General features: G+C 41.0%; 4 protein-coding genes across 6 annotated transcripts; all 4 read left to right on the top strand.

The window, feature by feature from the left end:
• LOC134096270 (UDP-glucuronosyltransferase 2B31-like) lies at nt 1-2,489 on the top strand. Its single transcript, XM_062550047.1, has 2 exons — nt 1-113; nt 734-2,489. The coding sequence occupies exons 1-2, from the start codon at nt 7-9 to the stop codon at nt 2,337-2,339; spliced, it is 1,713 nt and encodes a 570-aa protein (XP_062406031.1). The 5' UTR covers nt 1-6; the 3' UTR covers nt 2,340-2,489.
• Nucleotides 2,490-6,969: 4,480 nt separating this feature from the next.
• Nucleotides 6,970-10,728, top strand: LOC134096271 (UDP-glucuronosyltransferase 1-2-like). The gene is made up of 2 exons (XM_062550048.1): nt 6,970-7,177; nt 8,891-10,728. The coding sequence occupies exon 2, from the start codon at nt 8,895-8,897 to the stop codon at nt 10,494-10,496; it is 1,602 nt and encodes a 533-aa protein (XP_062406032.1). The 5' UTR covers nt 6,970-7,177; nt 8,891-8,894; the 3' UTR covers nt 10,497-10,728.
• A 3,196-nt stretch (nt 10,729-13,924) lies between these two features.
• On the top strand, nt 13,925-17,750 carry LOC134096272 (UDP-glucuronosyltransferase 2A1-like). Of its 3 annotated transcripts, XM_062550050.1 has the most exons (3): nt 13,925-14,116; nt 14,354-14,447; nt 15,674-17,750. In XM_062550050.1, the coding sequence occupies exon 3, from the start codon at nt 15,685-15,687 to the stop codon at nt 17,260-17,262; it is 1,578 nt and encodes a 525-aa protein (XP_062406034.1). In that variant the 5' UTR covers nt 13,925-14,116; nt 14,354-14,447; nt 15,674-15,684; the 3' UTR covers nt 17,263-17,750. The 3 variants fall into 3 exon arrangements, with proteins under 3 accessions (XP_062406034.1, XP_062406035.1, XP_062406033.1); XM_062550051.1 differs by lacking the exon at nt 14,354-14,447; XM_062550049.1 differs by lacking the exons at nt 13,925-14,116; nt 14,354-14,447 and having other exon boundaries at nt 15,563-17,750.
• A 3,994-nt stretch (nt 17,751-21,744) lies between these two features.
• On the top strand, nt 21,745-27,015 carry LOC134096274 (UDP-glucuronosyltransferase 2C1-like). Its single transcript, XM_062550052.1, has 2 exons — nt 21,745-22,012; nt 24,490-27,015. Exon 2 carries the CDS (start codon nt 24,501-24,503, stop codon nt 26,076-26,078), a length of 1,578 nt encoding a protein of 525 aa, XP_062406036.1. The 5' UTR covers nt 21,745-22,012; nt 24,490-24,500; the 3' UTR covers nt 26,079-27,015.
• The last annotated feature ends 785 nt before the right edge of the window (nt 27,016-27,800 follow it).

Genomic DNA, 27,800 nt, shown 5'->3' on the forward strand with positions numbered 1-27,800 from the left:
CAGGACATGACATGGTACTTTGGTCTATTGACAGTACACTGTGTCTGTAGAGTAGATGAATCCAGCTCTCAAGAGTTGCACACTCTCTGCGAGAGAACATACTGTATGCCGAGGTAAGCCCTTATAATTCTGTGCCTACAAGTAGAAAACAAATATCAAACATAAAACTGCAGCATCAAATATTCCTTAATGATAGTTCTTTTTAATGTAGATGTTTGCAAATGTTATACACAATATTACAAAAAATAAGGATTGGATCATAGTAATTGTAGCTCAATCCCAAAGTCCGGACTCACAGACTCACTGACTTTGGTGTGTGTTCTCGCGAAATTCGTAAGGGCTGTCGTAGGGCTGTCCTAATGTCAAATGTCAATGGGCATGAGGGTTTGAGTACACACTTACCGTGCCCTTTCTGTGAGTCTGCATTGTCTTAGTAAAGGGAATAACATTGTTTAATATGAAAAAACGGTGAAGTGTTCCTTTAAACATCACCAAGGTACATGTCGTGAAGTGCTGTCCCAATCACAAATACCTATCTGAGTCCATGTGGCCTCACACACTCACTTACTTAGCAGTTAAGATCAAATCAAAGTCTGATCAATCAAAGTCTGTGAGTCTTTAGTTCTTAGTCCACAGGGCTCACTTTGGGATTCAGCCTATGTATTTCTTTTCCTTTATTCTTTATACTGATTTTTTAAAAAAATGATGACTTTACTTTTTTATTTAAATTCAGTTTAATGGCAGACATTATGGTGAGAGGCTCTCTGTCACATCCTCTTCTTCTGCCTCTCCTCTTCCTGTTTGTTTCTGGTTGCCATGGAGGGAAGATTCTGGTGGCACCAGTGGAGGGAAGCCACTGGGTGAACATGGACATTCTGATCAGGGCTCTACACGACCGTGGACATTCCATCACTGTAGTACGGACAACCAAGAGCTGGTACATCAAAGAAGACTCAACCTACTACGACTCAGTCACTGTTCCTGTTGAGACGGGGTTTGATGAGGAATTCGTCAAACCACTTATTTTGCAACTGATGGAGGTTGAGAGGGGAAGGAGTTCCATTATCAATTTTATTCCTCTTCAGCTAGTAATGTTCTCGGCCATGTATGATGCCAATGATATGGCCTGTAAAATGGTGTCCTTGATGTTTGAGGACAGAGCCCTAATGCAGCGTTTGAATGAGAGTCAGTTTGACCTGGTTCTCACTGACCCCTCATTTGGTGATGGCATTCTGCTGGCTCACTACCTTAAGCTGCCCTTAGTCTACAACGTGCGGTGGGTTACCAGCACTGAAGGACACTCTGTTCTTGCGCCTTCACCAGTATCATACATACCAATTACAGGATCAGGCCTGTCTGATAAAATGAGCTTCTTACAAAGGGTGAAAAATATGCTTTTTCACCTCCTTGTACAGTATGAGTTTAAGTTCCCAATTCGAGCGCAATACCAAGAAGTCTGTGATAAGTATTTTGAACCTAGGGTAGACTTTCATGAGCTTGTGCTAGCAGCTGATATTTGGCTGATGAGAGTTGATTTTGTGTTTGAGTTCCCACGCCCCACTATGCCTAATGCTGTTTACATGGGTGGGTTCCAGTGCAAACCAGCAAAGCCGCTTCCACAGGACCTGGAGGACTTTGTTCAGAGCTCTGGAGAACATGGAGTTGTAATCATGTCTTTGGGTACTTTTGTAAGTGATATTCCAAGTGACTTAGCAGAGGATATAGCAGCAGCTTTTGCAGATTTACCTCAGAAAGTAATTTGGAGGCATGTTGGACAAAGGCCATCCACCCTGGGCAACAACACCTTCCTTGTTAAGTGGATGCCCCAAAATGACCTACTAGGTCACCCTAAAATCAGAGCCTTTGTAGCCCATGGTGGAACAAATGGAGTTCAAGAGGCCTTGTATCATGGTGTCCCAGTACTTGGGATTCCTCTGTTTTTTGACCAGTATGACAATCTGTTACGACTTCAGGCGAGAGGAGGAGCAAAGATTCTCACCTTTGCCGTCATAAATAAAGACACGTTCCTCCAGGCTTTGCAGGAGGTGCTCCATGAGCCGTCCTACAGGGAGAACATGCAGAGGCTCTCCAGGCTGCACAGGGACCAGCCAATGCAGCCGCTGGACCGGGCCATGTTCTGGATTGAGTTTGTTATGAGACACAAAGGTGCTGCTCACCTGCGCACAGAGTCCTACAAGATGCCCTGGTACTCCTACCACTCTGTGGACGTGTTGGTATTTTTGGTTGCTGTACTGCTCAGTTTAATGTCCATTTTGTTTTACAGCATTAGTTTCTTTTGCCGAAGGGTTTGTTTGAGAAAGAAAATAAAACATGAGTGATGACATGCTATTGAAAATGTTGGTAATCTTGTCCTAAGGACAACAAGGATAACAAAGTGTCCCAATATGAAAGTGAATGAAGCATTGAACTAGCTTTGTACATGAGCAACCATGCAGTTAAATGCAATTAAAATGTGGAGATACATTCTTTATCTGGACAATCACAATGATTTAAGCATTAACTGATTAATGTTAGCATGGAGCAGTATTAATAATCAACATTTTTAAAAGAGTCTGGACGGCGTTGCGGGAACGGAGACAGGGTGGTTGTAAAATGGCAAGCTGTTTATTCCTTAGAAGCACAGGACAAACATCATGGAGGAAAAAGAAAAAGAGAAACTCCAAATTATAACTTTAAATCAATAACTAAGGTCTTAAAAATAATACTTCCAACTATCAATAAGCAAACAAAAAGCAAAACTAGTTCCAGGCATTCTCCCTAGGCCTATTCAAAGGTACTCTCCCTACCCCCACCTTAGACCCAACTGCCTTCAGCCATGTCCCACCAAGTACTTACTGTATCCCATGGCTTAACCCATTGCACTCTTGCCCAAATCAATTATCCATAAAAAATATACATTTGACTTTCTAATATCAATAAAGTCAATATCAAACTAGAAATGTGCATGTCCGAGGACCTGCAAGAGTGGGCTTGCAAAAATGCTAACTGTGCTAACTATGCTAACCAGGTTGATCAGGGAACTTGGCTAATGATTTCTAACAGTTTTGCAAAAAAGGCTAACTATGCTAACCATGCTAGCTATGCTAACAATGCTAAGCAGGTTGATTAGCTAACTTAGCTAATGACGTCTATTATGTCAACAATGCTTAAAAAATAAGGCTGCAATGGGACTGAAAACCCCATTCATTTCAATGGGGAAACGCCTCTGGTGGAGCATGGCGGAACTACAGGGGTCTAAAAACGGGAATACCGGACAAATGACAACCGGCAGCCATCCGACATTAACAAGCAACCTACACCGGATCGGGGCAGATTTTTTAGTGTTTGAACTGCGTCGATAGCTCAAACGCTCTAGGAGAAGAGGCGTTCTCAAAAAACGGCTGACAGATAACAATAGATGGGCTTGCCTTGCAGCAAGCCCACTAATTAGCCTATACTACCAGCACACCAGTTACTAACCAGCACCACACATCACATCACATCACCATAAATAATCATAAATAGTTCATAAGCCCCAAACACCCCTCTTCTCACACACACAATTATCAGTCCATATGACGTCACCCAGCCCAAAGTTCAAATGCCCCACGGGAGCTGCCGTCAGATCCTTTGCCCAAACGCGAAAGTAAACCACGCACCGGCTGCCAGAGTTCGTTTCGTTGTATGAGTTGTTTGTTTACTGTCTGTAGCGGCTACAACCGCTGTCGCAATGAACTCATGTTCCGCTGTTGAGTGATGAGCTGTTGAGATACGTTTGGGTGCAAAATAAAGTGTCGTGTTTAAAACTCAGTGTGCGTGTTTGGCTTTGGTGTGCATGTGAAGTACATTAATTTAAGAATTCATAAAAAATGTAAGAGACTTTTGTGGAGTTATTTACCTCTTACAGTATGTTTCTGCCAATCAGGAAGAGCATAACACAGCTGAGCATGAAAGAGGCAGACAGCACAGGTACCCACTGTGGACAGGGCCAAGGATGACCAGTAGGGTCATAACACTGATCAACTGTAAATAGTCAGCACCGGGCAATTGCTCTGTCGATAGTTTGGAGTTGAACACGGTTTTAAACTGGAGTTGAGTATGACCAGCCTGTCATGTGGGATACAGCTGGTTTAAGATGGTCATGCTGGTGACCAGCCTGCCAAGCTTGACAGAGATGGTCAAGCTGGTTTTCTAGAATGACCAACATAAGCCGGTATGGCCAGTAAAAACCAGCAATGTAGACCAGCAACACCAATTAAAATGACGAGCTTGAGGTGGTGGTACGACAATCAAAACCAGCTGAATTACCATCGTAAGATGGGTAAACCAGCTAAAGGTATGTAATAGTTTTCAAAAGAGTTTTGCTGGTCTAGCTGGTCAACCTGCAAACCACCTTAAGCTGTCAGGTTGTTTTTTTCAGCAGGGCAGAATGACCATCTTACACCAGCTGTGTTCCACACAACAGGCTGGTCACACCTGCACGACCAGTCACGCCAGCATGTCTACCTGGTGGTCTAAACAGCAACACCAGCAATAGCTGGAAGAAAACCAGCAAAGACCAGCTAAAACCAGCTACCAGCATAAGCTGGTTTCCTGCTGTTTTTTTTCCAGTTGGGATGTGCGTCCGACATCCATCACTGCTTCACAAAATTCAGGGTAAGGCCATGTGAACAGGTCCCATTGACTTCCATTCATTTTGTCCATAGGACATTCATTCTAAATGAAGAGAGACTCTTCAAAGTTGAATTCTGAGAAATGCCCAAGTTGTAAAAGCAGACAGCTTTTACTTTGATAACCCTACAGAACATGTTACTGTATAAAAGTTCACTTTATTCAACATTTCCAAGTCAACCTTTTGCCAATTAGACGAAAATTGCACATTTTTCGAAATTTCGCCAAAGTTCATGTGTTAGGTGGCACCCCTAAATATCAATGAAATTCCTTAAAACTTTGCAAAAGTCATTTTTTTCAGCCAAAGTGATATTTTGAAATTAAAATTTCCCATTCAAATTTGATGCACCCTACCCCACATGATTACTTTGTGTGCTTTGTGTGTTATGAAAGTTAGCTGAGTCTCTCTGATGAAAGGCTCCTTGATTACTGTTTTTTTTTAATATTTTTTTGTTTACCTTAAGTTTTCAAAACCATTTTGATGGCACATAAACTCTTAATAGAACAAATGCCAGTTCTGCTGCACTTTGAGCAGGTCTTATTGCTTGTAGGAACTGTTAGAAAAGGACAGAAAACATTACACAATTGTCTTATGATGATCATGCTCTGAACAGCTACAGTATACAACTATGACCAAGCATTTCCCTGTGCATCCAAAGTTTCCCTACCTGAAATGTAAACCAGCTCTGCCCTCTAGTGATATTGCAAAGGACTTATAAAGGTCTATGTTCTAAAATCTAATATATTTACCACTATAAAAACCTCAGCCTTGGACCACAGTGATTGCCCTCAGACATTACCAATATCACACAACCCACAACCATTTGCTTCCACATAAACTCTTAATAGGGCAAATAAAATTTCTGCTGCACTCTGAGCAGGTCTTATGGTTTGTAAAACAGCCATAGGAAGTTGCTGTTAGGGTAGGAACACCCCCCCCCCTCCCCCAACAAATCTAAATGGGAAACAGCTGCAAAGCTACAGGAATTCAAAGATCTTTGAAACATGATATAATTGTTTTTTGGTGATGCTCTGAACAGTTCATCATGACCAAGCATTTCCCTGTGCATCCAAAGTCCCCCTGCCTGAAACGTAAACCAGCTCTGCCAGTTGTAATACAAACTTGCAGAGGTCTATAATGTCAACAGTGGCTTCATTCATTCAAAACATCAAATAGAAAGCTAATACTGTATATTTATAAAAACTCTCAGCCTTGGAGCACAGCAATTGCCCTCAAACAATACCAATATAATACAACTACCCTAAGATCTGTACCATTTGCTGTATTCTATGAGTCACATGGGCAGATTGAACTTGAGTGGACCTGAACAAACTTCACTGAACTTGATGTGTAACTCCTGGTCATGACAGTCAGGGCAAAAAGCAATACTCTTTCTGCCCTCTCACCTAGTCCTCCAGTTCAACTTTTTCAACCAAGGCATAACCGTCATCTCCATGGTCTAAAATAAATTGCTTTCCCTCATTCTAAAAGTTCTGACATGAGACTGGGTCAAATATACCCTTAAATCATATTTAAAATGTGTCACACACAAATAATTACTTTTAGCACACAAAGCAACAGAGATTTGAACTTGAATGGACCTGAATGAACTTTGCTGAACTTGCAGTTCAGATGGTTGACGCGGTCTTCAGAACAAAACGTAATACTCTGCCCTCTCACTCAATCATAAAGTTCAACTTTCGCAACCACAGTACAACCATAATCTTGATGTTCAAAACCTGGAAATCACAGGTTCTTGTTAGGGTTTTATAACACAAGCTGTCTGTTGTTAACCTGACTTTCGCCAGATCCTGTAGTTCGCTGTCTGCTTCACACAAGGATCTGGGACTTCTCGATAGGAGATGTATTTCTGAAGGCGGGTCATTGTAAAACATCCTCGCATGTGATTCGATAAACCACTTGCCTGTTATCTTGAATGACGTGCTAGGCTTCTTCAAGCTCTTGCCAAACCCGGTCGGAAGAAGAGTAAAAACATCCTTGCCACCAATAAATGTCTTCAAAACTATTCTCTGTTAATCTTTTAAAGAATGAATACTCGATAGATTCGACAAAACGGTTGAAATAGCGGAATCAATGTCAGCACAAGACTCCTCGCTGCGTGCCGCCATTGTTATTTGAATCAAACACTCGCTTCGGCGCTCCTGATTGGTTGCTTATTTTTTGATCACTGGCCCAGGGGTTTGGATTGCCCTCGCGTCCAGACCCTTGTGTGGAGCTCAGCCTCTGGTGGAGCATGGCGGAACTACAAGGGTCTGGCGAGAGTCAGGCTAGTCTGTTGTAGCCATAGAGGGGACAAAATACAGTGTGTTTCTTTAAAAGAACAAATGTACCAAGGTACTCTGTACCTTGAACTCACCTAAACCAACGCAAGTTAAGTGGCACATACAGTGTACCTGTCAGGAAGCCGGCTTGCACGTGATCACATCTATTTTTATTTTTTCTACAACAGACGATAATTTCAGGCTATTCGGTCTTTTGATCTGGGTGAGTTTCATGTCAATATATTCCTTGATATTTGTATTATTATTTGATACAATACTAACCTTATGGGTCTTGGATTGAATTATATGATTTTCTGAAAAGTATTTTGGATAAAATGGAAGCCATGGGGTGCAAATGCAAAGTAGGCTATACAACAACAACAACATGCACATACTGTACTCTGAGTTGGCCAGGGTTGGCCGTTTTCAAGCTCCAAGCTTTGCGATGCATTTCTCAAAACAATTAGTGCAAACTGCATCGCATAATTGATAAGCTACGAAAGCGTCTCTTTCTCAGAATGCTTATAGTTTATGCATCAAAAGGAAATATTTATGCCAATGAGATGGTCAGTGCAAATCTGTTTTGTCTTGTTGTCAATATTACTATGTAAGTATTTTCTAGTGAAGAATGAGTAGGGCAGCTGCTTTTTTGATTTCAAAACTACAAAGTTACACATTATGTACAGTATGTGGAGGGGGTTGATTGCAAGACAGTAGATCTACAATATTTCAAAGTTTTTTTTTTCTGTTGACAGACATTGTAAGAGAATAAAGAAAACAAAGGCTTTAACATCACTTTGCAAATTACAAATTGATGATACAGTCCTGTTTACACAGTCCTGTTTACACATGGCAAAGATCCAGGAAAGGTTGCCTTACAATTGACACAGACACTCACTAAAGTCTCAAAGTGGTTGAGCAATTCTTGTCTCACACTAAATACTGATAAAACGGTCACCATGTTCTTTCGAAATAGATTTAAATTAAGCACTATTCCAAATATATATTGTACGTAGATGGTGAAAAATAAAAAAATGTTGATGAGTTCAAATACCTGGGAGTGACCTTAGACTCTACATCACTTTTAAAAAACACATTAAAAAGCTGGGTCACACAGTTAAGTATAGCATAGCTAATTTTAGACACATCCGTAACTCATTAAATGCTGATGCTGCTAACATGTACTGTATGTAAATGCTATGATTATGTCTCACTTATATTACTGTATGTCAAGCTGGTCACAGGCTGGCAAGACTGCCTTGAAATCCATTAGATCACTTCACAGTCAAGCTCTCAAAGTTCTAGACAGAAGATCAACTCAGTACCATCATTGTGCCATATTGGACAAATATAACATGCTTAGCTTGATAACCTTATTCTATTCTCTGACATGCGCTTAATACATAAAATAATTCATAATGCTGCTCCACCACCTCTGAAAACATTTGTTCAAACCTGTTCTGAATGAACAGGGAGAGCCACAAGATCCATCACCAGGGGTGATTGTATTCTGCCAAATCGGAACACCACATTTGCGCAGTCAGCCTTTACTTTTAGAGCTGTTAAAGCATGGAATGCTCTTCCTAGTAATCTGAAAAGCTTTACAGATTTCTACACTTTCTCACGTGAAGTAAAAAATGGATTCTGAGCAATCAGTCTTGCCAGCATTAATCACTAGTTCCATAGCATTTAATGTATTGGTGTGAGTGAGTGCGAGTGTGCGAGTGTGCGTGTGCGAGAGTGATTGTGTGTGTGTGTGTGTGTGTGTGAGTAAGTGTGTGTGTGTGTGTGTGTGTGAGTGAGTGAGTGAGCGAGTGTGTGTGTGTGTTTCTTATTTCTTATCTTATCATTCTTAACTTATATCTTAACTTAAAGATAATTAACTTGACTTTCACATAATAACCTACATATATTTTCCCCTTATTTTTCCCCATAGAAATATGTTTGCACACCTCCCCCACAGTCTCCTTTCATCTCTCTTACTTGCAACAATCATCTACCTGTCGGGTCATGGGTGCTACGGAGGGAAGATACTGGTGGTTCCGCTGGAAGGAAGCCACTGGGTGAACATGGATATTCTGATAAGGGATCTACACGACCGTGGACATTCCATCACTGTGATACGGACAACTAAGAGCTGGTACATCAAAGAGAACTCGACCTACTTCGACTCAATCACGGTATCTGTCACTGAAGGCTTTGATGAGGAATTTGTAAAGCCAATCCTGCAAAAACTGTTTGACATAGAGAGAGGTAAAAGCTCAGCCTTGAATTTCTTTGGTCTGCAAATGGAAGCTATGTATTTCATCCCCAAATCTGTTGACCATGTGTGTTTAATGGCAACCGCCATGTTCGAGGACAAAACCCTGATGCAGAACCTGAATGAGAGTCAGTTTGATCTGGTGCTCACAGACCCTGCCTGGGGCGCTGGTATCATGCTGGCTCACCACCTTAAGCTACCCTTAGTCTATAACGTCAGATGGATCACCACAGGGGAAGGACATCTTACGTTAGCACCTTCACCGTTATCCTACATACCACTGACAGGATCAGGGCTCTCAGACAAGATGACCTTCTCAGAGAGGGTTAAAAACATGCTATTCTATTTGCTGTTGATGGCACAGAACAACATCATTCTTAGGCCACGGTACCAAGCTGTGTGTGATAAGTACTTGACACCAAAGGTGGATTTCTTTGAGCTGCAGCAGTCAGCTGATATTTGGCTGATGAGAGTTGATTTTGTGTTTGAGTTCCCACGCCCCACTATGCCCAATGTTGTTTACATGGGTGGGTTCCAGTGTAAGCCAGCAAAGCCACTTCCTCCGGACCTGGAGGACTTTGTGCAGAGCTCTGGAGAACATGGAGTTATCATCATGTCTTTAGGGACATTTGTCAGTGAAATTCCGAGTGACATTACCGAAGATATAGCAACTGCTTTTGCTGAGCTGCCCCAGAAAGTTATTTGGAGGTACACTGGAGAGAGACCATCAACCCTGGGCAACAACACCCTACTAGTAGAGTGGATGCCCCAAAAAGACCTACTTGGTCACCCTAAAATCAGAGCCTTTGTGGCTCATGGAGGAACAAATGGGGTTCAAGAGGCCTTGTATTATGGCGTTCCAGTTGTGGGCATACCTCTATTTTTTGACCAATATGACAACCTGTTGCGACTGAAAGAGAGAGGAGGAGCGAAGATGCTAACCATTGCCACCATAAATAAAGACACGTTCCTCCAAGCTTTGCAGGAGGTGCTCCATGAGCCGTCCTACAGGGAGAACATGCAGAGGCTCTCCAGGCTGCACAGGGACCAGCCAATGCAGCCCCTGGACCGGGCCATGTTCTGGATTGAGTTTGTTATGAGACACAAAGGTGCTGCTCACCTGCGCACAGAGTCCTACAAGATGCCCTGGTACTCCTACCACTCTGTGGATGTGGTGGTACTCTTACTGGCTGTGGTTATCTCTGTTGTTGTGATTTCCTTTGTTGTAATCAGATATACATGCTGTAAACTGTTAGGAATGAAGAAAATGAAACATGAATGATTTCCTAGCTGAGCCCTGGAATGAGATATGGTACATATTTACTTGATGTTTACAGGTGCTTATTGAATAAACGGATTCAACCATAAATAATGTTGTTTGTGATTCGGAGAAGTACTGTACTATATCATGAAACTGTTTCCATTTAATACTGCAAATATCAGTTCCCTTTGTACTGATGATGCAGCTGAATACATTTGTTGTTTCTCTGCAACAAAAAATACTGAACATGAGCCAAGAATGACATCAAAAGAGACAGTGTGGTTTGCTAGGAGGGCAGAGGTGAATTGCAGATACACTCTTACTGTAGTACACCTCAGTGTGGGTGGTACCTGTATATCTCTAAATCAGGGATAGGAGTTGTTCCAATCTGGATTACCAAAAACAATGACTTTATTTTATGCAATTGACTCTGTTTTATTATTAGCTCTTAAATTGTACTTAATGTTTTTTTTAAAAGCAATATTGTATTATTGCATTTGAATTTCAGAATACCAAGTAAAAATTTGCTAAAAGAGTTCCTTTTAACCGAGTAACCTAGTAACTATATACTGTATATGTATATACAGTATATAACTATACTATATATACTATATAACTGTTATGTGAAATATGATGAAGAACGGATGCAGTATTTTACCTTTAACTTTGGTCTGTCAAAAATGCTACAATACATGCTACTGTATGATATAAGCCATCAGCACCGACCCTGAACGAGAGAGAGATGTCCAGCTATTGATAAGAACATTCTCAAATTCCTTATCAACTGACTGTTGCAGACACACCCACTAAATAAAACCTTCCCTTGAGGATTTCCACACAGCAAAAAGTATTCTGTTAACAACACAGAATAATAGGCATAACCACTAAATCAACATCTCACCCAATGAATGGATACCCCACATTAAAGGCGCTACAAATCTCCAGCCATGATTGCACTATAAACAAATTAAATCGATGATGTTGTTGTGGTTACAAATATCAAGAACCATTGTGATTTTGGGAATAAGCTATTGTTTTGATGCTCACATTGACTTGTTAGCAATCTAAAATGTCACCCTTTATGAAATGCTCTGTCACTGTGTGATTAACACCAAACAAATTGCTTTTTGGCAGTCTAAGACATGTTCATAAACTGTAGAGACTTGGAGATTGTTGGACTGAAAAAAGGAAAGACTTTGAACGACTTGTTATGGCTCCCCTAACTATGACCCAGGGGCATAGGCGTAACTGTTTATATGTATATATACTGATATATGTATGGATGACATGGCTTTCAGGTATCAGAAGTCAATGCACGTTCGAGGTGGTAATGTGACGCTATACTGAAGTGGCTGTTAACACCCTTCTGATTATTCACCTCATTCCGCCACACCCATTTTAGAAGTGTATTTTCTTATGCTCAATATTCTGGTCGGCTATTTCCGGCTAATTAGCTTTGTTGGGAAAACAGGCCAGAAGACGATGGAGAAGCTAACTTGGGGGGGGGGGGGGGACATCAGGAGGTCAGATGGCAATATTGGACTTTGTCACCCAAGGCTATTCACCTCTACAGAGTGGTAGACGGTAGGCTATGTGTTGGTGACCTACCGTAGGCTATCCCAATGGAGATATATTTTTCTCTTGTTTGTCCATCAATGTGTACCAGAACTGTTATATGCTTACATTTTTTTTTATTGTTCAAGAAGAGTAGCTGTGTGCACATCCCACCTTGCAGGTGCAGGACAAATGGAGAGTAGCTTCAAAAAGGAATATAATGTCATAATGTCATGTTGATTTGCTTTTTATCATCCTGTTTACATTGTGTATGTTGTGTGTGGTGTCTTAAGCTGCTGGGAGCTTGAATTTCCCCTTGGAGATGAATAAAGTATCTATCTCTACTTATTTAGGAAACAGACTGGCCATTCTCTAGCCTGACTATCACCAAACCAAGCTCAATCTTTTGAGATTGAACATTAGTTTGGGGAGTCTGCGCAGTATTTCTACTGCACAAGAGGCATGATCAATGGGCATAGTTCAAATGACACTGCACGATTGGATAGTCCTTCAACCAATCAGACCATCGATCCAGATGCACCAGTCGGATAAGGCCGTTTGTGTAATATATGATGCCAGTCATCTCATAGAACTCTGCTATCTCATGTACAATGCGTGTATACCTCGGTGGAGTCCATCATCCCGGTGATGCCCCTGTCACCCGTTCTTATCTGTGTTTTTACCACAGTTGGCGCAACACCAAAGGCTATAAAATACCGGAAGTGTTGCATGTTGCAATAAAACTTTCGGAGTGATTATTTGCACCCGGGTGTAAATAGTGGAATGGAGGCATTTTCTTATTTGCACCCAAACCGGAAATGCGTGCTATCCAACATAGCGGGACCATCTTGGCAGGAGATGGCCTACCTAAATCAAACAAGTTAGGATTATTAAAACTATATTTGAGATGGGAAAGTGGTGCTAAATTTCCACAAACTTTATTCAGTGAACGGGTAAAGCCGTCCGTTTGCAAGCACAATCAAGAAACACGATATTTTTGTTTTGTTTACCGTTAACTAGCAACCCCAACAAGTGAGTCAATAATTAGTATTCTCCCGTTCTTCTACAACGGGGCACAGTACAGCGGTAAAGTGACTGATTTACCATGCTCGAGGTGCTGGGTTCGAACCTCAGATTAATTTTTTTTTTTTTGCCTGCCAAAGTACGCACCATGACTTCTTTTTTCTTAGATGACGTTACCTCGCGGCAAATAAGAGTTTGTGCTTTTTGAACCTGTCAAAGATTTACTGGTTTTATTTCAGTTATGAGTAGAGTTAAGTAGAAGTAGGCTTCAGTAGTTGTTAGAAAGGTTGTGTTTTGACTTTGAGCCCCCAACGCTGCCTGGAAGGCGCTTAGGCGTGGGTTAAGGTTAAGGTTAGGTTAAGGTTAGGGTTAAGGTTAGGTTAAGGTTAGGGTTAAGGTTAGGAGTAGGATTAAGTGTTTTTAAGTCAACAGTGGCAGCGCTGCCTGGAAGACAACTCAGAAAACAACTCTTTAAAGTAGCTTGTCTTTGATGAAGCTACCACATGACCACTCATTACCCTAATATTTGTATAATCACTTCCAAGTAACCCAGACATGGCAAAACAGCTAAAAACTGTTCAAAACTATTAGGCCTAGCCTACAGTAGAGCTGGTAAATACACAGGCCTATTGACAGAGAACATGGATGTTAGACATCGGGTGTAAATAGTATTGTTGATTATTACACTATTTACACCCGGGTGTAAATAGTAATGTTGATTATTACACTATTTACACCCGGGTGTAAATAGTAATGTTGATTATTACACTATTTACACCCGGGTGTAAATAGTAATGTTGATTATTTGCACCCGGGTGTAAATAGTAATGTTCATTATTTACACCCGGGTGCAAATAGTCTCTGCCTAAAACTTTTAGCTTACCTTAACAGGGCATTCAGCTTGCATATACAATGTATCCTACCCTATGTTGTGCAATTTCAAACCTAATATGCATGGTCTATAAGTTCGCCTGCTGAAGTTTGTCGTGTGTTTCAGACGAGCCTGCGGTAGTTGGTTAGCCAGCCAGCCAGCCAGCCAGCCTTTGTAAGCTACCTCATAACGGGTAAGACTGATTTTTCACTTCGTTGGTGTTGCACTTGCGTTGCTTTGCTTTCAGCAGAAAAGTGTTTGATGGTTCAGTAAGAACCATTTTCTATAGCCAATGGTAGCCTAGGCTATAGTCCTGTCATGACATGCGCGTTGTCCTTATTTCTTATTTTAAAATATGGATACATTTGGCAAATTGTAGTGCTTTGACTTCCTTATTGCTACAGTAGCCTACCTGTGTTTTTTTGTACAGTGGCACATTTCTTGTTGGGGCAGAGGCTTTCTAACTTGGCCATGCTATCACCATCATGAAGTTATTTCTTGTGGAGTTGAAAAGAAATGGGCAGGTATGCGGTTTGCGGTTCAATAAATCCTGAGTGAAGTATGAATGTACTTTGCAAAGTTGACTAAGAAATATGAAACCGTTATTCAGCATTCAAACTTGATTAGATGGACCTATTTATCAAACATACGAGCAGGACAACGGTGTCCTCTCACTCTACCTTCATACAGCAAATCTGAACGTTGCCTTAACATGAAACAGAATTTGATTTGATTTGGAACGTAGGTCACTCGGAGCGAGCCGCGCGCGCGAGAGAGAGAGAAAGAGTGTGTGTGTGTGTGTGTGTGTGTGTGTGTGTGTGTGTGTGTGTGTGTGTGTGTGTGTGTGTGTGTGTGTGTGTGTGTGTGTGTGTGTGTGTGTGTGTGTGTGTGTGTGTGTGTGTGTGTTCAAGGGTTGGGCATGTCATTGTTTGCATTTCCTATTTGGTATAATAAAGCTATTAGGAAATCTTCAAGGCCACAAGGACAAGGAGGTGGTGGAGTTCTGCCGTTCTCCCCATTAAGACAAATGTTCATCAGCCTTCCCTGTACCTTCCCTGCATTCTCTAGCCTACAGTTTCGAGCTCGCCAAACAGTACGTACTTTCCCTTTATAGAATCAAATTAGTGTGTCTTCAATTATTCGTTCTCCTTAAACTATAACCATAACATGAACAATATGCATCTTGCTATCTAAAACGCCGCTAGGTAGTTATTTTTCATACCAAATAGAAATGTCAAGATAGCAACAAGTGAGTCATTACGTCCTTTAATTGTCAACATATTATTGCCCATAATATTCGATCAATGTGGTGCAAATGAGGCTAGACTCGAGTCGGTGGATTCATTCATGAAAAGTGAGCAGCAAGAGTTATCTTACGGTGTAGCCTAAAGCACAAACCATTCCGGCTTTTCACTATATGAATACTTCCTTGTAGCCTAACATACACTGCCCAATTTTCGCTATATTCTGTTTAGTATACAAATGTAGAGGGCGAAGGTCTGCACACTGTATGTGAAATACTTTTTTTTTTATGTTTCTTCTGACTAACTTTGTCAGAAATATATATATATATATATATATATATATATATATATATGTAATATTTATGGCACCTGTAAGAACATGTGCACACCACTTCTCCACAAATAGTATGCAAACATGCACAATGATGTATGATAATGCTGATGGTATTGGATAATGGTATTAGTGCCATCACCCTTAGCAGTGACATGTGCTTTTGCTTTCACAGATAGTGTCCTGATGTTGTCACTACCCATTTTGTCCTTGCTCCTATGCCTGAGGTGGCACACCTGTGATGGGGGAAAGGTGCTTGTTTATCCAGTGGAGGGAAGCCATTGGGTGAACATGAAAATCATCATTGAGGCTTTGCACTCTAAAGGACACAACATCACAGTTCTGCGATCAGACAAAAGCTGGTATGTCAAGGAGAATTCCTCATTCTATGACACCATCACAATTCCAGTAAGCGCTGCTTTCGACGAGGAATTCATTGTGAAAATCATTACAAAGACCATTAATATCCAGAGGGGACACAGTACTGGGTTTGCCTTCATGACCTTGATGGTTGAGATGTTTAAGAAAATGAAGGAGGGTCACGTCCTCTTAAAGGAGATGATAGTAAACATACTTGAGAACCCAGAACTAATCAAAAGCATTCAGGGCAGTCACTATGACATAATGCTCACAGATCCCTGCTGGGGTGGTGGGACAGTGTTGGCCCATTACCTCCATCTTCCTCTTGTTTACAATGTGCGCTGGTTGCCAGTAGGCGAGGGTCACTTTGCTATTGCCCCTTCACCAGTGTCGTACATCCCACTGACTGGATCTGGGTTTTCAGACAAGATGACATTCATTGAGAGGGTCAAAAACATGCTTTACTATGGTATCAAGGTCATCCAAGATCGCTTGACTGTGAGGCCAGTATACCAAGAGGTCTGTGAGAAGTACTTGGGTCCGCAGAGTGATTTCTACATGCTGATGCAGTCCGCAGATCTCTGGTTGATGCGTGGTGATTTTGTGTTTGAGTTCCCACGCCCCACTATGCCCAATGTTGTTTATATGGGTGGGTTCCAGTGTAAACCAGCAAAGCCGCTTCCTCAGGACCTGGAGGACTTTGTTCAGAGCTCTGGAGAACATGGAGTCATCATCATGTCTTTAGGGACATTTGTCAGTGAACTTCCAAGTGACATTACTGACGTTATAGCAGCAGCTTTTGCTGAGTTCCCCCAGAAAGTCATATGGAGGTACACTGGAGGGAGACCATCCACCCTGGGCAACAACACCCTCCTGGTTGACTGGATGCCACGGAATGATTTTCTGGGGCATCCCAAAATTAAGCTTTTTGTGGCTCATGGAGGAACAAATGGACTACAGGAAGCTATTTACCATGGTGTTCCAGTTGTGGGTATACCTTTGTTTTTTGACCAGTATGACAATCTTCTTAGGCTGAAAGTAAGAGGTGGAGCAACAATACTCTCTGTTGCAACACTAGATAAAGACATCTTCCTCCAGGCTTTGCAGGAGGTGCTCCATGAGCCGTCCTACAGGGACAACATGCAGAGGCTCTCCAGGCTGCACAGGGACCAGCCAATGCAGCCCCTTGACCGGGCCATGTTCTGGATTGAGTTTGTTATGAGACACAAAGGTGCTGCTCACCTGCGCACAGAGTCCTACAAGATGCCCTGGTACTCCTACCACTCTGTGGATGTGATACTGTTCTTACTTGCAGTCTTGGCCACTTTCGTGGCTTGTTTTGTTTTTGGAATTAAGTTTCTGTGCACCAGGATTTGTTGTAAACGCAAGTCAAAAAAAGAATAACAACTTGTCTTACGTCACTGATACAGAAGAAAACATAATAGGGGAGTTTTTTGATTATGTTGAATACCATGTAGAACAATGTTAAGATTAATTCTAATTGTGTATTAATTTCATGAATGACAAAACACTTGAGGGGTTTTAAGCATGTACTGAAATAGAATGGAGTGAAATCAGAATGATATTTGTGCTTTCACACAGGAGGTGATCTAGATTGTGAGATTGTGATTGTGTCTAAATTGTGTGATTTAGAGAGAATTGTGTTGTGCTTCCATAGTAAAGTCATGTATTTCCTCTTCTCTTGTAACTTCAGTGTTCTTGTGACTTCCAACTGAGTGGCCTGTACAACAGCATATTTAAACTGCATTTTGGCATTTATTTTCTCCATGGCTTCATCAGTCTTTTGTATCAGTCGTTGAATGGACTTTAATCTACCTCACTTGTATGTGGATGTGTATTGTTTCTGCAACATGAATAAATAAAATTGTCCATTTACCTTTGTCCCAGTATGCCATATGATATAGTTATTTATCTTATCTCCAGTTGATAAATTAAGTACACTTTTGCAGGGTTGCTGGTTCGATCCCCAGTCCACGGCTGAAGTGCCCTTGAGCAAGGCACCTATAACCCCTCCCTGCTCCCCGAGCGCTGCTGTTGGACAGGCAGCTCACTGCTCTTAGTGTGTACTTCAGCTGTGTGTCAGAGGTGGAAAAGTCCAGCTTCAGAGTAAAAGTAAAAGTCCTATCACATATCTGTGCCAACCACTTCAACCAGCTGATTCATTAGCACAACTCTTGAGCCAGGCAGAGCAGCTAATTGATGAGATCACCTGTGTTAAGTGCACAGATCCAATACGTGATTGAACTTTTACTCTCTGAAGCTGGACTTTTCCACCTCTGCTGTGTGTTCACTGCGTGTTGTGTGTGTTCACTGTTTGTACTGATGATGCAGCTGAATACATTTGTTGTTTCTCTGCAACAAAACATACTGAAAAAAAGGTCTTAAAAATACCTTAAAAACCTTAAAAAGAGCCAAGAATGACACCAAAAGAGACAGTGTGGTTTGCTAGGAGGGCAGAGGTGAATTGCAGATACACTCTTACTGTAGTGCACCTCAATGTGGGTGGTACCTGTATATCTCTAAATCAGGGATAGGAGTTGTTCCAATCTGGATTACCAAAAACAATGACTTTATTTTATGCAATTGACTCTGTTTTATTATTAGCTCTTAAATTGTACTTAATTGTATTAATTCTTAATTGTAAGTAATATTGTATTATTGCATTTGAATTTCAGAATACCAAGTAAAAAATTGCTAAGAGTTCCTTTTAACCAAGTAACCTAGTAACTATATACTGTATATGTATATATATAACTGTACTATATACTATATAACTGTTATGTGAAATATGACGAAGAACGGATGCAGTATTTTACCTTTAACTTTGGTCTGTTAAAAATGTGCTCAGATGCTACAATACATGCTACTGTATGACATAAGCCATCAGCACCGACCCTGAACGAGAGAGAGATGTCCAGCTATTGATAAGAACATTCTCAAATTCCTTATTTTGACTGACTGTTGCAGACACACTCCACTAAATACAACCTTCCCCTGAGGATTTCCACACAGCAAAAAGTATTCTGTTAACAACACAGAATAATAGGCATAACCACTAAATCAACATCTCACCCAATGAATGGATACCCCACATTCAAGGCACTACAAATCTCCAGCCATGATTGCACTATAAAAAAATGAAATCGATGATGTTGTTGTGATTAATTAAATATCAAGAACCATTGTGATTTTGGGAATAAGCTATTGTTTTGATGCTCACATTGACTTGTTAGCAATCTAAAATGTCATCCTTTATTAAATGCTCTGTCACTGTGTGATTAACACCAAACAAATTGCTTTTTGGCAGTCTAGGACATGTTCATAAACTGTAGAGACTTGGAGATTGTTGGACTGAAAAAAGGAAAGACTTTGAACGACTTGTTATGGCTCCCCTCACTATGACCCAGGGGCATAGGCGTAACTGTTTATATGTATATATACTGATATTTGTAAGGGCTAGTATGGACGACATGGCTTTCGGGTATCAGAAGTTAATGCATGTTCGAGGTGGTAATGTGACGCTATACTGAAGTGGCTGTTAATACCCTTCTGATTATTCACCTCATTCCGCCACACCCATTTTTCTATAGAAGTGTATTTTCTTATGCTCAATATTCTGGTCGGCTATTTCCGGCTAATTAGCTTTGTTGGGAAACACGCCAGAAGAGGATGGAGAAGCTAACTTGGGGAAAAAAAAAAGACATCAGGAGGTCAGATGGCAATATTGTACTTTGTCACCCAAGGCTATTCACCTCTACAGAGTGTTAGACGGTAGGCTGTGTGTTGGTGACCTACCGTAGGCTATCCCAATGGAGATATATTTTTCTCTTGTTTGTCCATTAATGTGTACCAGAACTGTAATGCTTACATTTTTTTTATTGTTCAAGAAGAGTAGCTGTGTGCACATCCCACCTTGCAGGTGCAGGACAAATGGAGAGTAGCTTCAAAAAGGAATATAATGTCATAATGTCATGTTGATTTGCTTTTTATCATCCTGTTTACATTGTGTATGTTGTGTGTGGTGTCTTAAGCTGCTGGGAGCTTGAATTTCCCCTTGGAGATAAATAAAGTATCTATCTCTACTTATTTAGGAAACAGACTGGCCATTCTCTAGCCTGACTATCACCAAACCAAGCTCAATCTTTTGAGATTGAACATTAGTTTGGGGAGTCTGCGCAGTATTTCTACTGCACAACAGGCATGATTAATGGACATAGTTCAAATGACACTGCACGATTGAATAGTCCTTTAACCAATCAGACCATCGATCCAGGTACACCAGTCGGATAAGCCAGTTTGTGATTGGTCTCTGCAAATTTGGAAGGAAGCGTGAGAGATAACTGCAGGTTTCCAGCCTGAGCTGCAGGAATAAAATCCAATCACTGGAAGCTCAGGCTTTACCCAGCCATTCTCAGCACAGTAGCCTATAATTGTCATAATATGATCTTATAAAGTGTTTTCTTTATTTGCACCCAAATCCCAATGCATTATCTGATTAGCCTATCTACTATCTAAAATGCTGAAAACCAAAACGTTTATTGTGGGGTCCTCCTAACTCGCAAATAGGCTACTGTTGGTAACTGGTCGTTAAGTATAGAAAATCATTACAGAACAGCTGTTCCTAAATAACTGCAGATAGGAAAGTGTAGGCCTATTACAGAAATGTCTTCAGCCACCAAAATCCTAAACGTTTCTAACTGTAAGATTACCCGTAACATATGATGCCAGTCATCTCATACTCTGCTATCTCGTGTAATGCGGTGGAGTCCATCGTCCCGGTGATGCCCCCCTGCTAGCCTGCGTTTCCCGATAACGATGGATAGACACTCTTACGAGGGTTTTCTACGATTCATCTTAAGATCGATCGTTAGGATTTGCCGACTGTTTCCCGAACATGCTCGTAGCGTGAACGCGCGTGCACTGCTCTTACGACGCTCTTAAGGGAGCTGTCCACGATAAAAGTTCTGAAATATCCCCTAATTTGATGGTGATGTCAGGTGACTGCACGTCATAGCTAAGCCACCGTCTGAACTTCGGAGAACCTTTGACATCTGCATGTAAGCATTCAAATTAGCCTAGGCCATATACCACACATTTAACATTATATTGTTGCCCCGTTTTTATGTTTGTTGGAAGATATGTAACATATATTAGGCTTCGGCTAGCTTACTCCTACATCGTAGTTCTTTGATAACCTACTTGTGAGAGCACGGTGTGCTGCCTGTACAATAGGCCTAATGTTTCGACGTGTCACTTACAGTAAGCAGACGTTTGAATAAAGAGGTTGATAAGAAAATGAGGAAATGTGTAGGCTTAAATAACATAGCCTATAGTCTTAGATTTTGACGCAGAACAGAGTATAGTCACATATTCCTTTCTCTGTTTTTACCTCAAAAGCCTAATAAAAAATAAAAGGCTACACAAAAAGATAATGGCAAACTTTTCTGCCAGCGTCTCCTTTCATAACTTGTAGGCTATTCTTATCCGGTTTTAATAACATTATGTCCATTCAATGAAGGCTATTTTGCGCGCTAAAATCTGAATCATCACAAGTAAATACAAAAGAATGGTAACGTAGGCTACTGTAAGTTGGATCATTATATTCTTAGTTGTAATCCCCCTGCATATCCTGCTGGTGACTCCACTGAGGCATATGCGTTACGACGCTCTTAGGCAGTAACGAGCACTCTGGATCACTCGTAGATCTACGAGTGTTTTCACGATGCTCTTAAGCTACGATGGTTTCGGGAAACAGTCGGCAAACCTTAAGACGGTCGTAAGAGGGACTTCACGATCATCGTAGGCTTACGATACTTTCGGGAAACGCACCCCGCTAGGGGCGTCTAGATTTCTAGGCTACCTGTCACCCGTTCATTTCTGTGTTCTTACCAAAGTTGGCGCAACACCGAAGGCTATAAAATACCGGAAGTTTTGCATGTTGCAATAAAGCTTTTAGCTTACCTTAACAGGGCATTCAGATTGCATTTACAAATTATCCTACCCTATGTTGTGCCATTTAAAACCTGATAGTCTATAAGTTCGCCTGCTGAAGTTTGTCGTGTGATTCAGACGAGCCTGCGGTAGTGCGGTAGTTGGTTAGCCAGCCAGCCAGCCTTTGTAGGATACATAACGGGTAAGATTGTTTTTTTTTTCACTTCGTTGGTGTTGCACGTTGCTTTGCGTTCAGCAGAAAAAGTGTTTGATGGTTCAGTAAGAACCTTACATTTTCTATAGCCAATGGTAGCCTAGGCTATAGTCCTACATGACATGCGCGTTGTCCTTATTTCTTATTTTAAAATATGGATAGCCTACATTTTGCAAATTGTAGTGCTTTGACTTCCTTATTGCTACAGTAGCCTACCTGTGTTTTTTTGTACGTGGCACATTTCTTGTTGGGGCAGAGGCTTTCCAACTTGGCCATGCTATCACCATCATGAAGTTATTTCTCGTGGATTTTCCCCCTTGCTTTTGACCCTTCCACACACACACACACACACACACACACACACACACACACACACACACACACACACACACACACACACACATACACACACACACACACACACACACACACACACACACACACACACACACACACACACACAGTGATAGACTTCGGTAGAGTTGACAAGAAATGGGCAGGTATGCGGTTTGCGGTTCAATAAGTCCTGAGTGAAGCATGAATGTACTTTGCAAAGTTGACAAAGAAATATGAAACCGTTTTTCCGATCGAGCTTTCAAACTTGATTATGGACCTATTTATCAAACATACGAGCAGAACAACGGTGTCCTCTCGCTCTACCTTCATACAGCAAATCTGAACGTTGCCTTAACATGAAACAGAATTTTATTTGATTTGGAACGTAGGTCACTCGGAGCGAGCCGCGCGTGCGAGAGAGAGAGTGTTTGTGTGTGTATGTGTTCTAGGGTTGGGCATGTCATTGTTTGCATTTCCTATTTGGTATTAGAAAGCTATTAGGAAATCATAAAGGCCACAAGGACAAGGAGGTGGTGGAGTTCTGCCGTTCTCGTCACCTTCCCTGCTTTCTCTAGCCTACAGTTCGAGCTCGCCTGTACGTACTTTCCATTTATAGAATCAAATTTGTGTGTCTTCAATGATTCTTTCTCCTTAAACTATAACCATGACATGAATAATATGCATCTTGCGATTTAAAACGCCGCTAGGTTGCTATAGTTATTTTTCATACCAAATAGATATGTCAATATAGCAACAAGTGAGTCATTAGCCTACGTCCTTTAATTGTCAGCATGTTATTTCCCATAATAATCAATCAATGTGATGAAAATGAGGCTAGAGTCTGTGGATTCATTTATGAAAAGTGAGCAGCAAGAGTTATCTTACGGTGTAAAGCACAAACCATTCCGGCTTTTCACTATATGAATGCTTCCTTGTAGCCCAACATACACTGCCCAATTTTCTCTATATTCTGTATATTCTGTTTAGTATACAAATGTAGAGGGCAAAGGTCTGCACACTGCAGTGAGGAGCACATGTATTTGATACAATGCTAAAACAGGAATATAAAATCATCATTTGACAATTGATCTTAATGCCTTAATTCAAAAAATGAGTAAAAATCAAACCGCCAAGGACACCAATTTTCTTTGTGATTGAAGAATGTATCGTAAATAGATAAATGTTTTCCTTAAATGCTAGGGGAAGGAAGTATTTGACCCCCTATGTAACCCTATGGGAATTTAACACATAGGGGCAGGCAGATTTTTATTTTTAAAGGCCAGCTATTTCATGGATCTAGGATATTATGCATCCCGATAAATTTCCCTTGGCCTTTGGAATTAAAATAGCCCCACATCATCACATTCCCTTGACCATAGCTAGAGATTGGCATGGTGCTTTTTCCAGTAGGCCTATTAGCCTGTTTGATTTGCATTGAGCTCAATGAGCATCAAACAGGCTAATAGGCCTACTGGAAAAAGCACCATGGCAATCTCTAGTTATGGTGAAAGGTGTATAATGATGTGGGGCTATTTTAATTCAAACGGCCAAGGGAACTTTATCAGGATGCACAATATCCTGAATCCATGAAATAGCTGGCCTTAAAAAATAAAAATGTGCCTGCCCCTATGTTAACCCTATGTGTTAAATTCCCATATGGTTACATTGGGGGTCAAATACTTCCTTCCCCCTAGCATTTAGGAAGAACATTTATTTATTTACGAAACATTCTTCGATCACAAAGAAAATTGGGGTACTTAGCGGTTTTATTTTTACTCAGTTTTTGAATTAAGAAATTAAGATCAATTGTCAAATGATGATTTTATATTCCTCTTTTTAGGCAACTTTAGCATGGTATCAAATACATTTTCTCCTCACTGCTGTATGTGAAATACTTTTTTATGTTTCTTCTGATTAACTTTGTCAGAAATATATATATATATATATATATATATATATATATATATATATATATATATATATATATGGCACCTGTAAAAACATGTGCACACCACTTCTCCACAAATAGTATGCAAACATGCACAATGATGTATGATAATGCTGATGGTATTGGATAATGGTATTAGTGCCATCACCCTTAGCAGTGACATGTGCTTTTGCTTTCACAGATAGTGTCCTGATGTTGTCACTACCCATTTTGTCCTTGCTCCTATGCCTGAGGTGGCACACCTGTGATGGGGGAAAGGTGCTTGTTTATCCAGTGGAGGGAAGCCATTGGGTGAACATGAAAATCATCATTGAGGCTTTGCACTCTAAAGGACACAACATCACAGTTCTGCGATCAGACAAAAGCTGGTATGTCAAGGAGAATTCCTCATTCTATGACACCATCACAATTCCAGTAAGCGCTGCTTTGGACGAGGAATTCATTGTGAAAATCATTACAAGGACCATTAATATCCAGAGGGGACATGGTACTGGGTTTGCCTTCATGACCTTGATGGTTGAGATGTTTAAGAGAATGGTGGAGGCTCACGTCTTCTTAAAGGAGATGATAGTAAACATACTTGAGAACCCAGAACTAATCAAAAGCATTCAGGGCAGTCACTATGACATAATGCTCACAGATCCCTGCTGGGGTGGTGGGACAGTGTTGGCCCATTACCTCCATCTTCCTCTTGTTTACAATGTGCGCTGGTTGCCAGTAGGCGAGGGTCACTTTGCTATTGCCCCTTCACCAGTGTCGTACATCCCACTGACTGGATCTGGGTTTTCAGACAAGATGACATTCATTGAGAGGGTCAAAAACATGCTTTACTATGGTATCATGGTCATCCAAGATCGCTTGACTGTGAGGCCAGTATACCAAGAGGTCTGTGAGAAGTACTTGGGTCCGCAGAGTGATTTCTACATGCTGATGCAGTCCGCAGATCTCTGGTTGATGCGTGGTGATTTTGTGTTTGAGTTCCCACGCCCCACTATGCCCAATGTTGTTTACATGGGTGGGTTCCAGTGTAAACCAGCAAAGCCACTTCCTCAGGACCTGGAGGACTTTGTTCAGAGCTCTGGAGAACATGGAGTCATCATCATGTCTTTAGGGACATTTGTCAGGGAAATTCCAAGTGACATTAGTGAAGATATAGCAGCAGCTTTTGCTGAGCTCCCCCAGAAAGTAATTTGGAGGTATACTGGAGAGAGACCATCCACCCTGGGCAACAACACCCTACTAGTAGAGTGGATGCCACAGAATGATCTTCTGGGGCATCCCAAAATTAAGCTTTTTGTGGCCCATGGAGGAACAAATGGAGTACAGGAAGCTATTTACCATGGTGTTCCAGTTGTGGGTATACCTTTGTTTTTTGACCAGTATGACAATCTTCTTAGGCTGAAAGTAAGAGGTGGAGCATCAATACTCTCTGTTGCAACACTAGATAAAGACATCTTCCTCCAGGCTTTGCAGGAGGTGCTCCATGAGCCGTCCTACAGGGACAACATGCAGAGGCTCTCCAGGCTGCACAGGGACCAGCCAATGCAGCCCCTGGACCGGGCCATGTTCTGGATTGAGTTTGTTATGAGACACAAAGGTGCTGCTCACCTGCGCACAGAGTCCTACAAGATGCCCTGGTACTCCTACCACTTTGTGGATGTGGTGGTGTTCTTACTTGCAGTCTTGGTTACTTTCGTGGCTTGTTTTGTTTTTGGAATTAAGTTTCTGTGCACCAGGATTTGTTGTAAACGCAAGTCAAAACAAGAATAACAACTTGTCTTACGTCACTGATGCAAAAGAAAACATAATAGGGGAGTTGTCTGATTATGTTGAATACCATGTAGAACAATGTTAAGATTAACTCTAATTGTGTATTAATTTCATGAATGACAAAACACTTGAGGGGTTTTAAGCATCTACTGAAATACTGGAGTGAAATCAGAATGATATTTGTGCTTTCACAGAGGAGGTGATCTAGATTGTGAGATTGTGATTGTGTCTGAATTGTGTCTTGACCACCTTTGTGGCTGCTTCTGTTTTTGGAATTCAATTTCTGTGTAAAAGGATTTGTTTTAAGCACAAGTCAAAACATGACTAATTTAAATTACTAGTATGAATATTTGTATTGCGGTTTCCTTTATCATTTTGACCTGTGTATAATGTATGCAGCCCAGGAGTTGTAATTGCAAGATAATTTGTTTATAGACATTGTGTGGTTATTTTAGTACATTGTGTGCACTCATTTTATGAAATTGTGGTCTCACTTTAGATTGTGCGCACAATTTAGTATATTTTGTGCTCATTTTAACATTGTGCTCTCCTTTTACTAAATTGCAGTGTGTTGAATTCAATAAATAGGCTTAGGAATTACCCTGGGGTAAAATAGGGTATAACTTTACTAGATTCACTTAGCATGGAAGTGTATTTGCAAATGTCGGAATTACCACACTATGCTAGAATATTTATAAGCTATTGCAGATAGCCTTGAGACCAGACTCTCTTCTTTGCTGAATGGGCGGAGATATGCTTGCCGGAGTAAACTAAGCTGAATCAAGCTTTACCAGACGGAGTATGAAGACGGCAACTTTATTCACGGTATCAGAGATGTGTTACCCCACGTAAAATATCAAGTAACAAAGCCCCATCTCTGTGTCTGAAGTTAGTTCTTATACATGTAACCTTGCCATAATGAGTTACCAAAATACAAACATACACTGTTGCTTCAAGATTCCAGACTGTTTTTTTTTTTTATTCTTGCATAAGTTACACAGTAACAGGCACCCCACATCAACATTCAAACATTTAGAAGAAAATAACAAAAGGACATTTCCCACCCTACTGGCAGGCTAGGGGAACACCACACAGAATGGTAACGGGTATCAGGCCAACCACCACAAAGTGAGGGCAAAAAGAAGTAGCACACAGACTGAACACCAGGGGGGAGGGGACTGCAAAGCAATCCGCACACCACCCAAATATTTAAATGAACAAAAAAAAAGGACATGGGGACATACAGTACAGTATCCTGAAATGGGCACTCATGAGCTTCTCAGTACATATCAGCCTACAATCAATAGTGCAATACACCCCAAAATGGACGAGGGCGCGAGAGGAGAAACGGCAACTGCTGAAATAAACCAGCACAGCATGAATACATATACTGTAGTCCTAGTTGAACACATGTCTACTCTGCTAGAAACATTTCCACTAGTCAGGTGAACGCATTTAATATGAATAGATAGATATTTGAATATAGCCTACTATTAGCCTAGGCCTACTTGTGTTTACTATGAATAGCCCGAATTCATAAACACAAGTAATATGTACATTCAAATATCTACTTGCACAGTAAAACCATTCAATAAATATAGAGAACATCTTAAAGTGACTTGGGCAAAAAATAGGCATACACAATATATTCTAAATTAATGCCTACCGGGTTCAGGAAATTAGAGATCCAAGTAACAGGCCGTAGGCTATAAGATGGGTTGC

This window comes from Sardina pilchardus, chromosome 11, assembly GCF_963854185.1.
Source record: "Sardina pilchardus chromosome 11, fSarPil1.1, whole genome shotgun sequence".
NCBI classification, from domain to species: domain Eukaryota; kingdom Metazoa; phylum Chordata; class Actinopteri; order Clupeiformes; family Clupeidae; genus Sardina; species Sardina pilchardus.

Excerpts from the sequence above, each read along its gene's own strand:
- LOC134096270 (XM_062550047.1), top strand. The coding sequence starts at position 7 with ATGACATGGTACTTTGGTCTATTGACAGTACACTGTGTCTGTAGAGTA. Across the intron at positions 114-733 it reads AGAACATACTGTATGCCGAG|TTTAATGGCAGACATTATGG; the intron begins GTAAGCCCTTAT and ends ATTTAAATTCAG.
- LOC134096271 (XM_062550048.1), top strand. The coding sequence starts at position 8,895 with ATGTTTGCACACCTCCCCCACAGTCTCCTTTCATCTCTCTTACTTGCA.
- LOC134096272 (XM_062550049.1), top strand. The coding sequence starts at position 15,622 with ATGGTATTAGTGCCATCACCCTTAGCAGTGACATGTGCTTTTGCTTTC.
- LOC134096274 (XM_062550052.1), top strand. The coding sequence starts at position 24,501 with ATGTTGTCACTACCCATTTTGTCCTTGCTCCTATGCCTGAGGTGGCAC.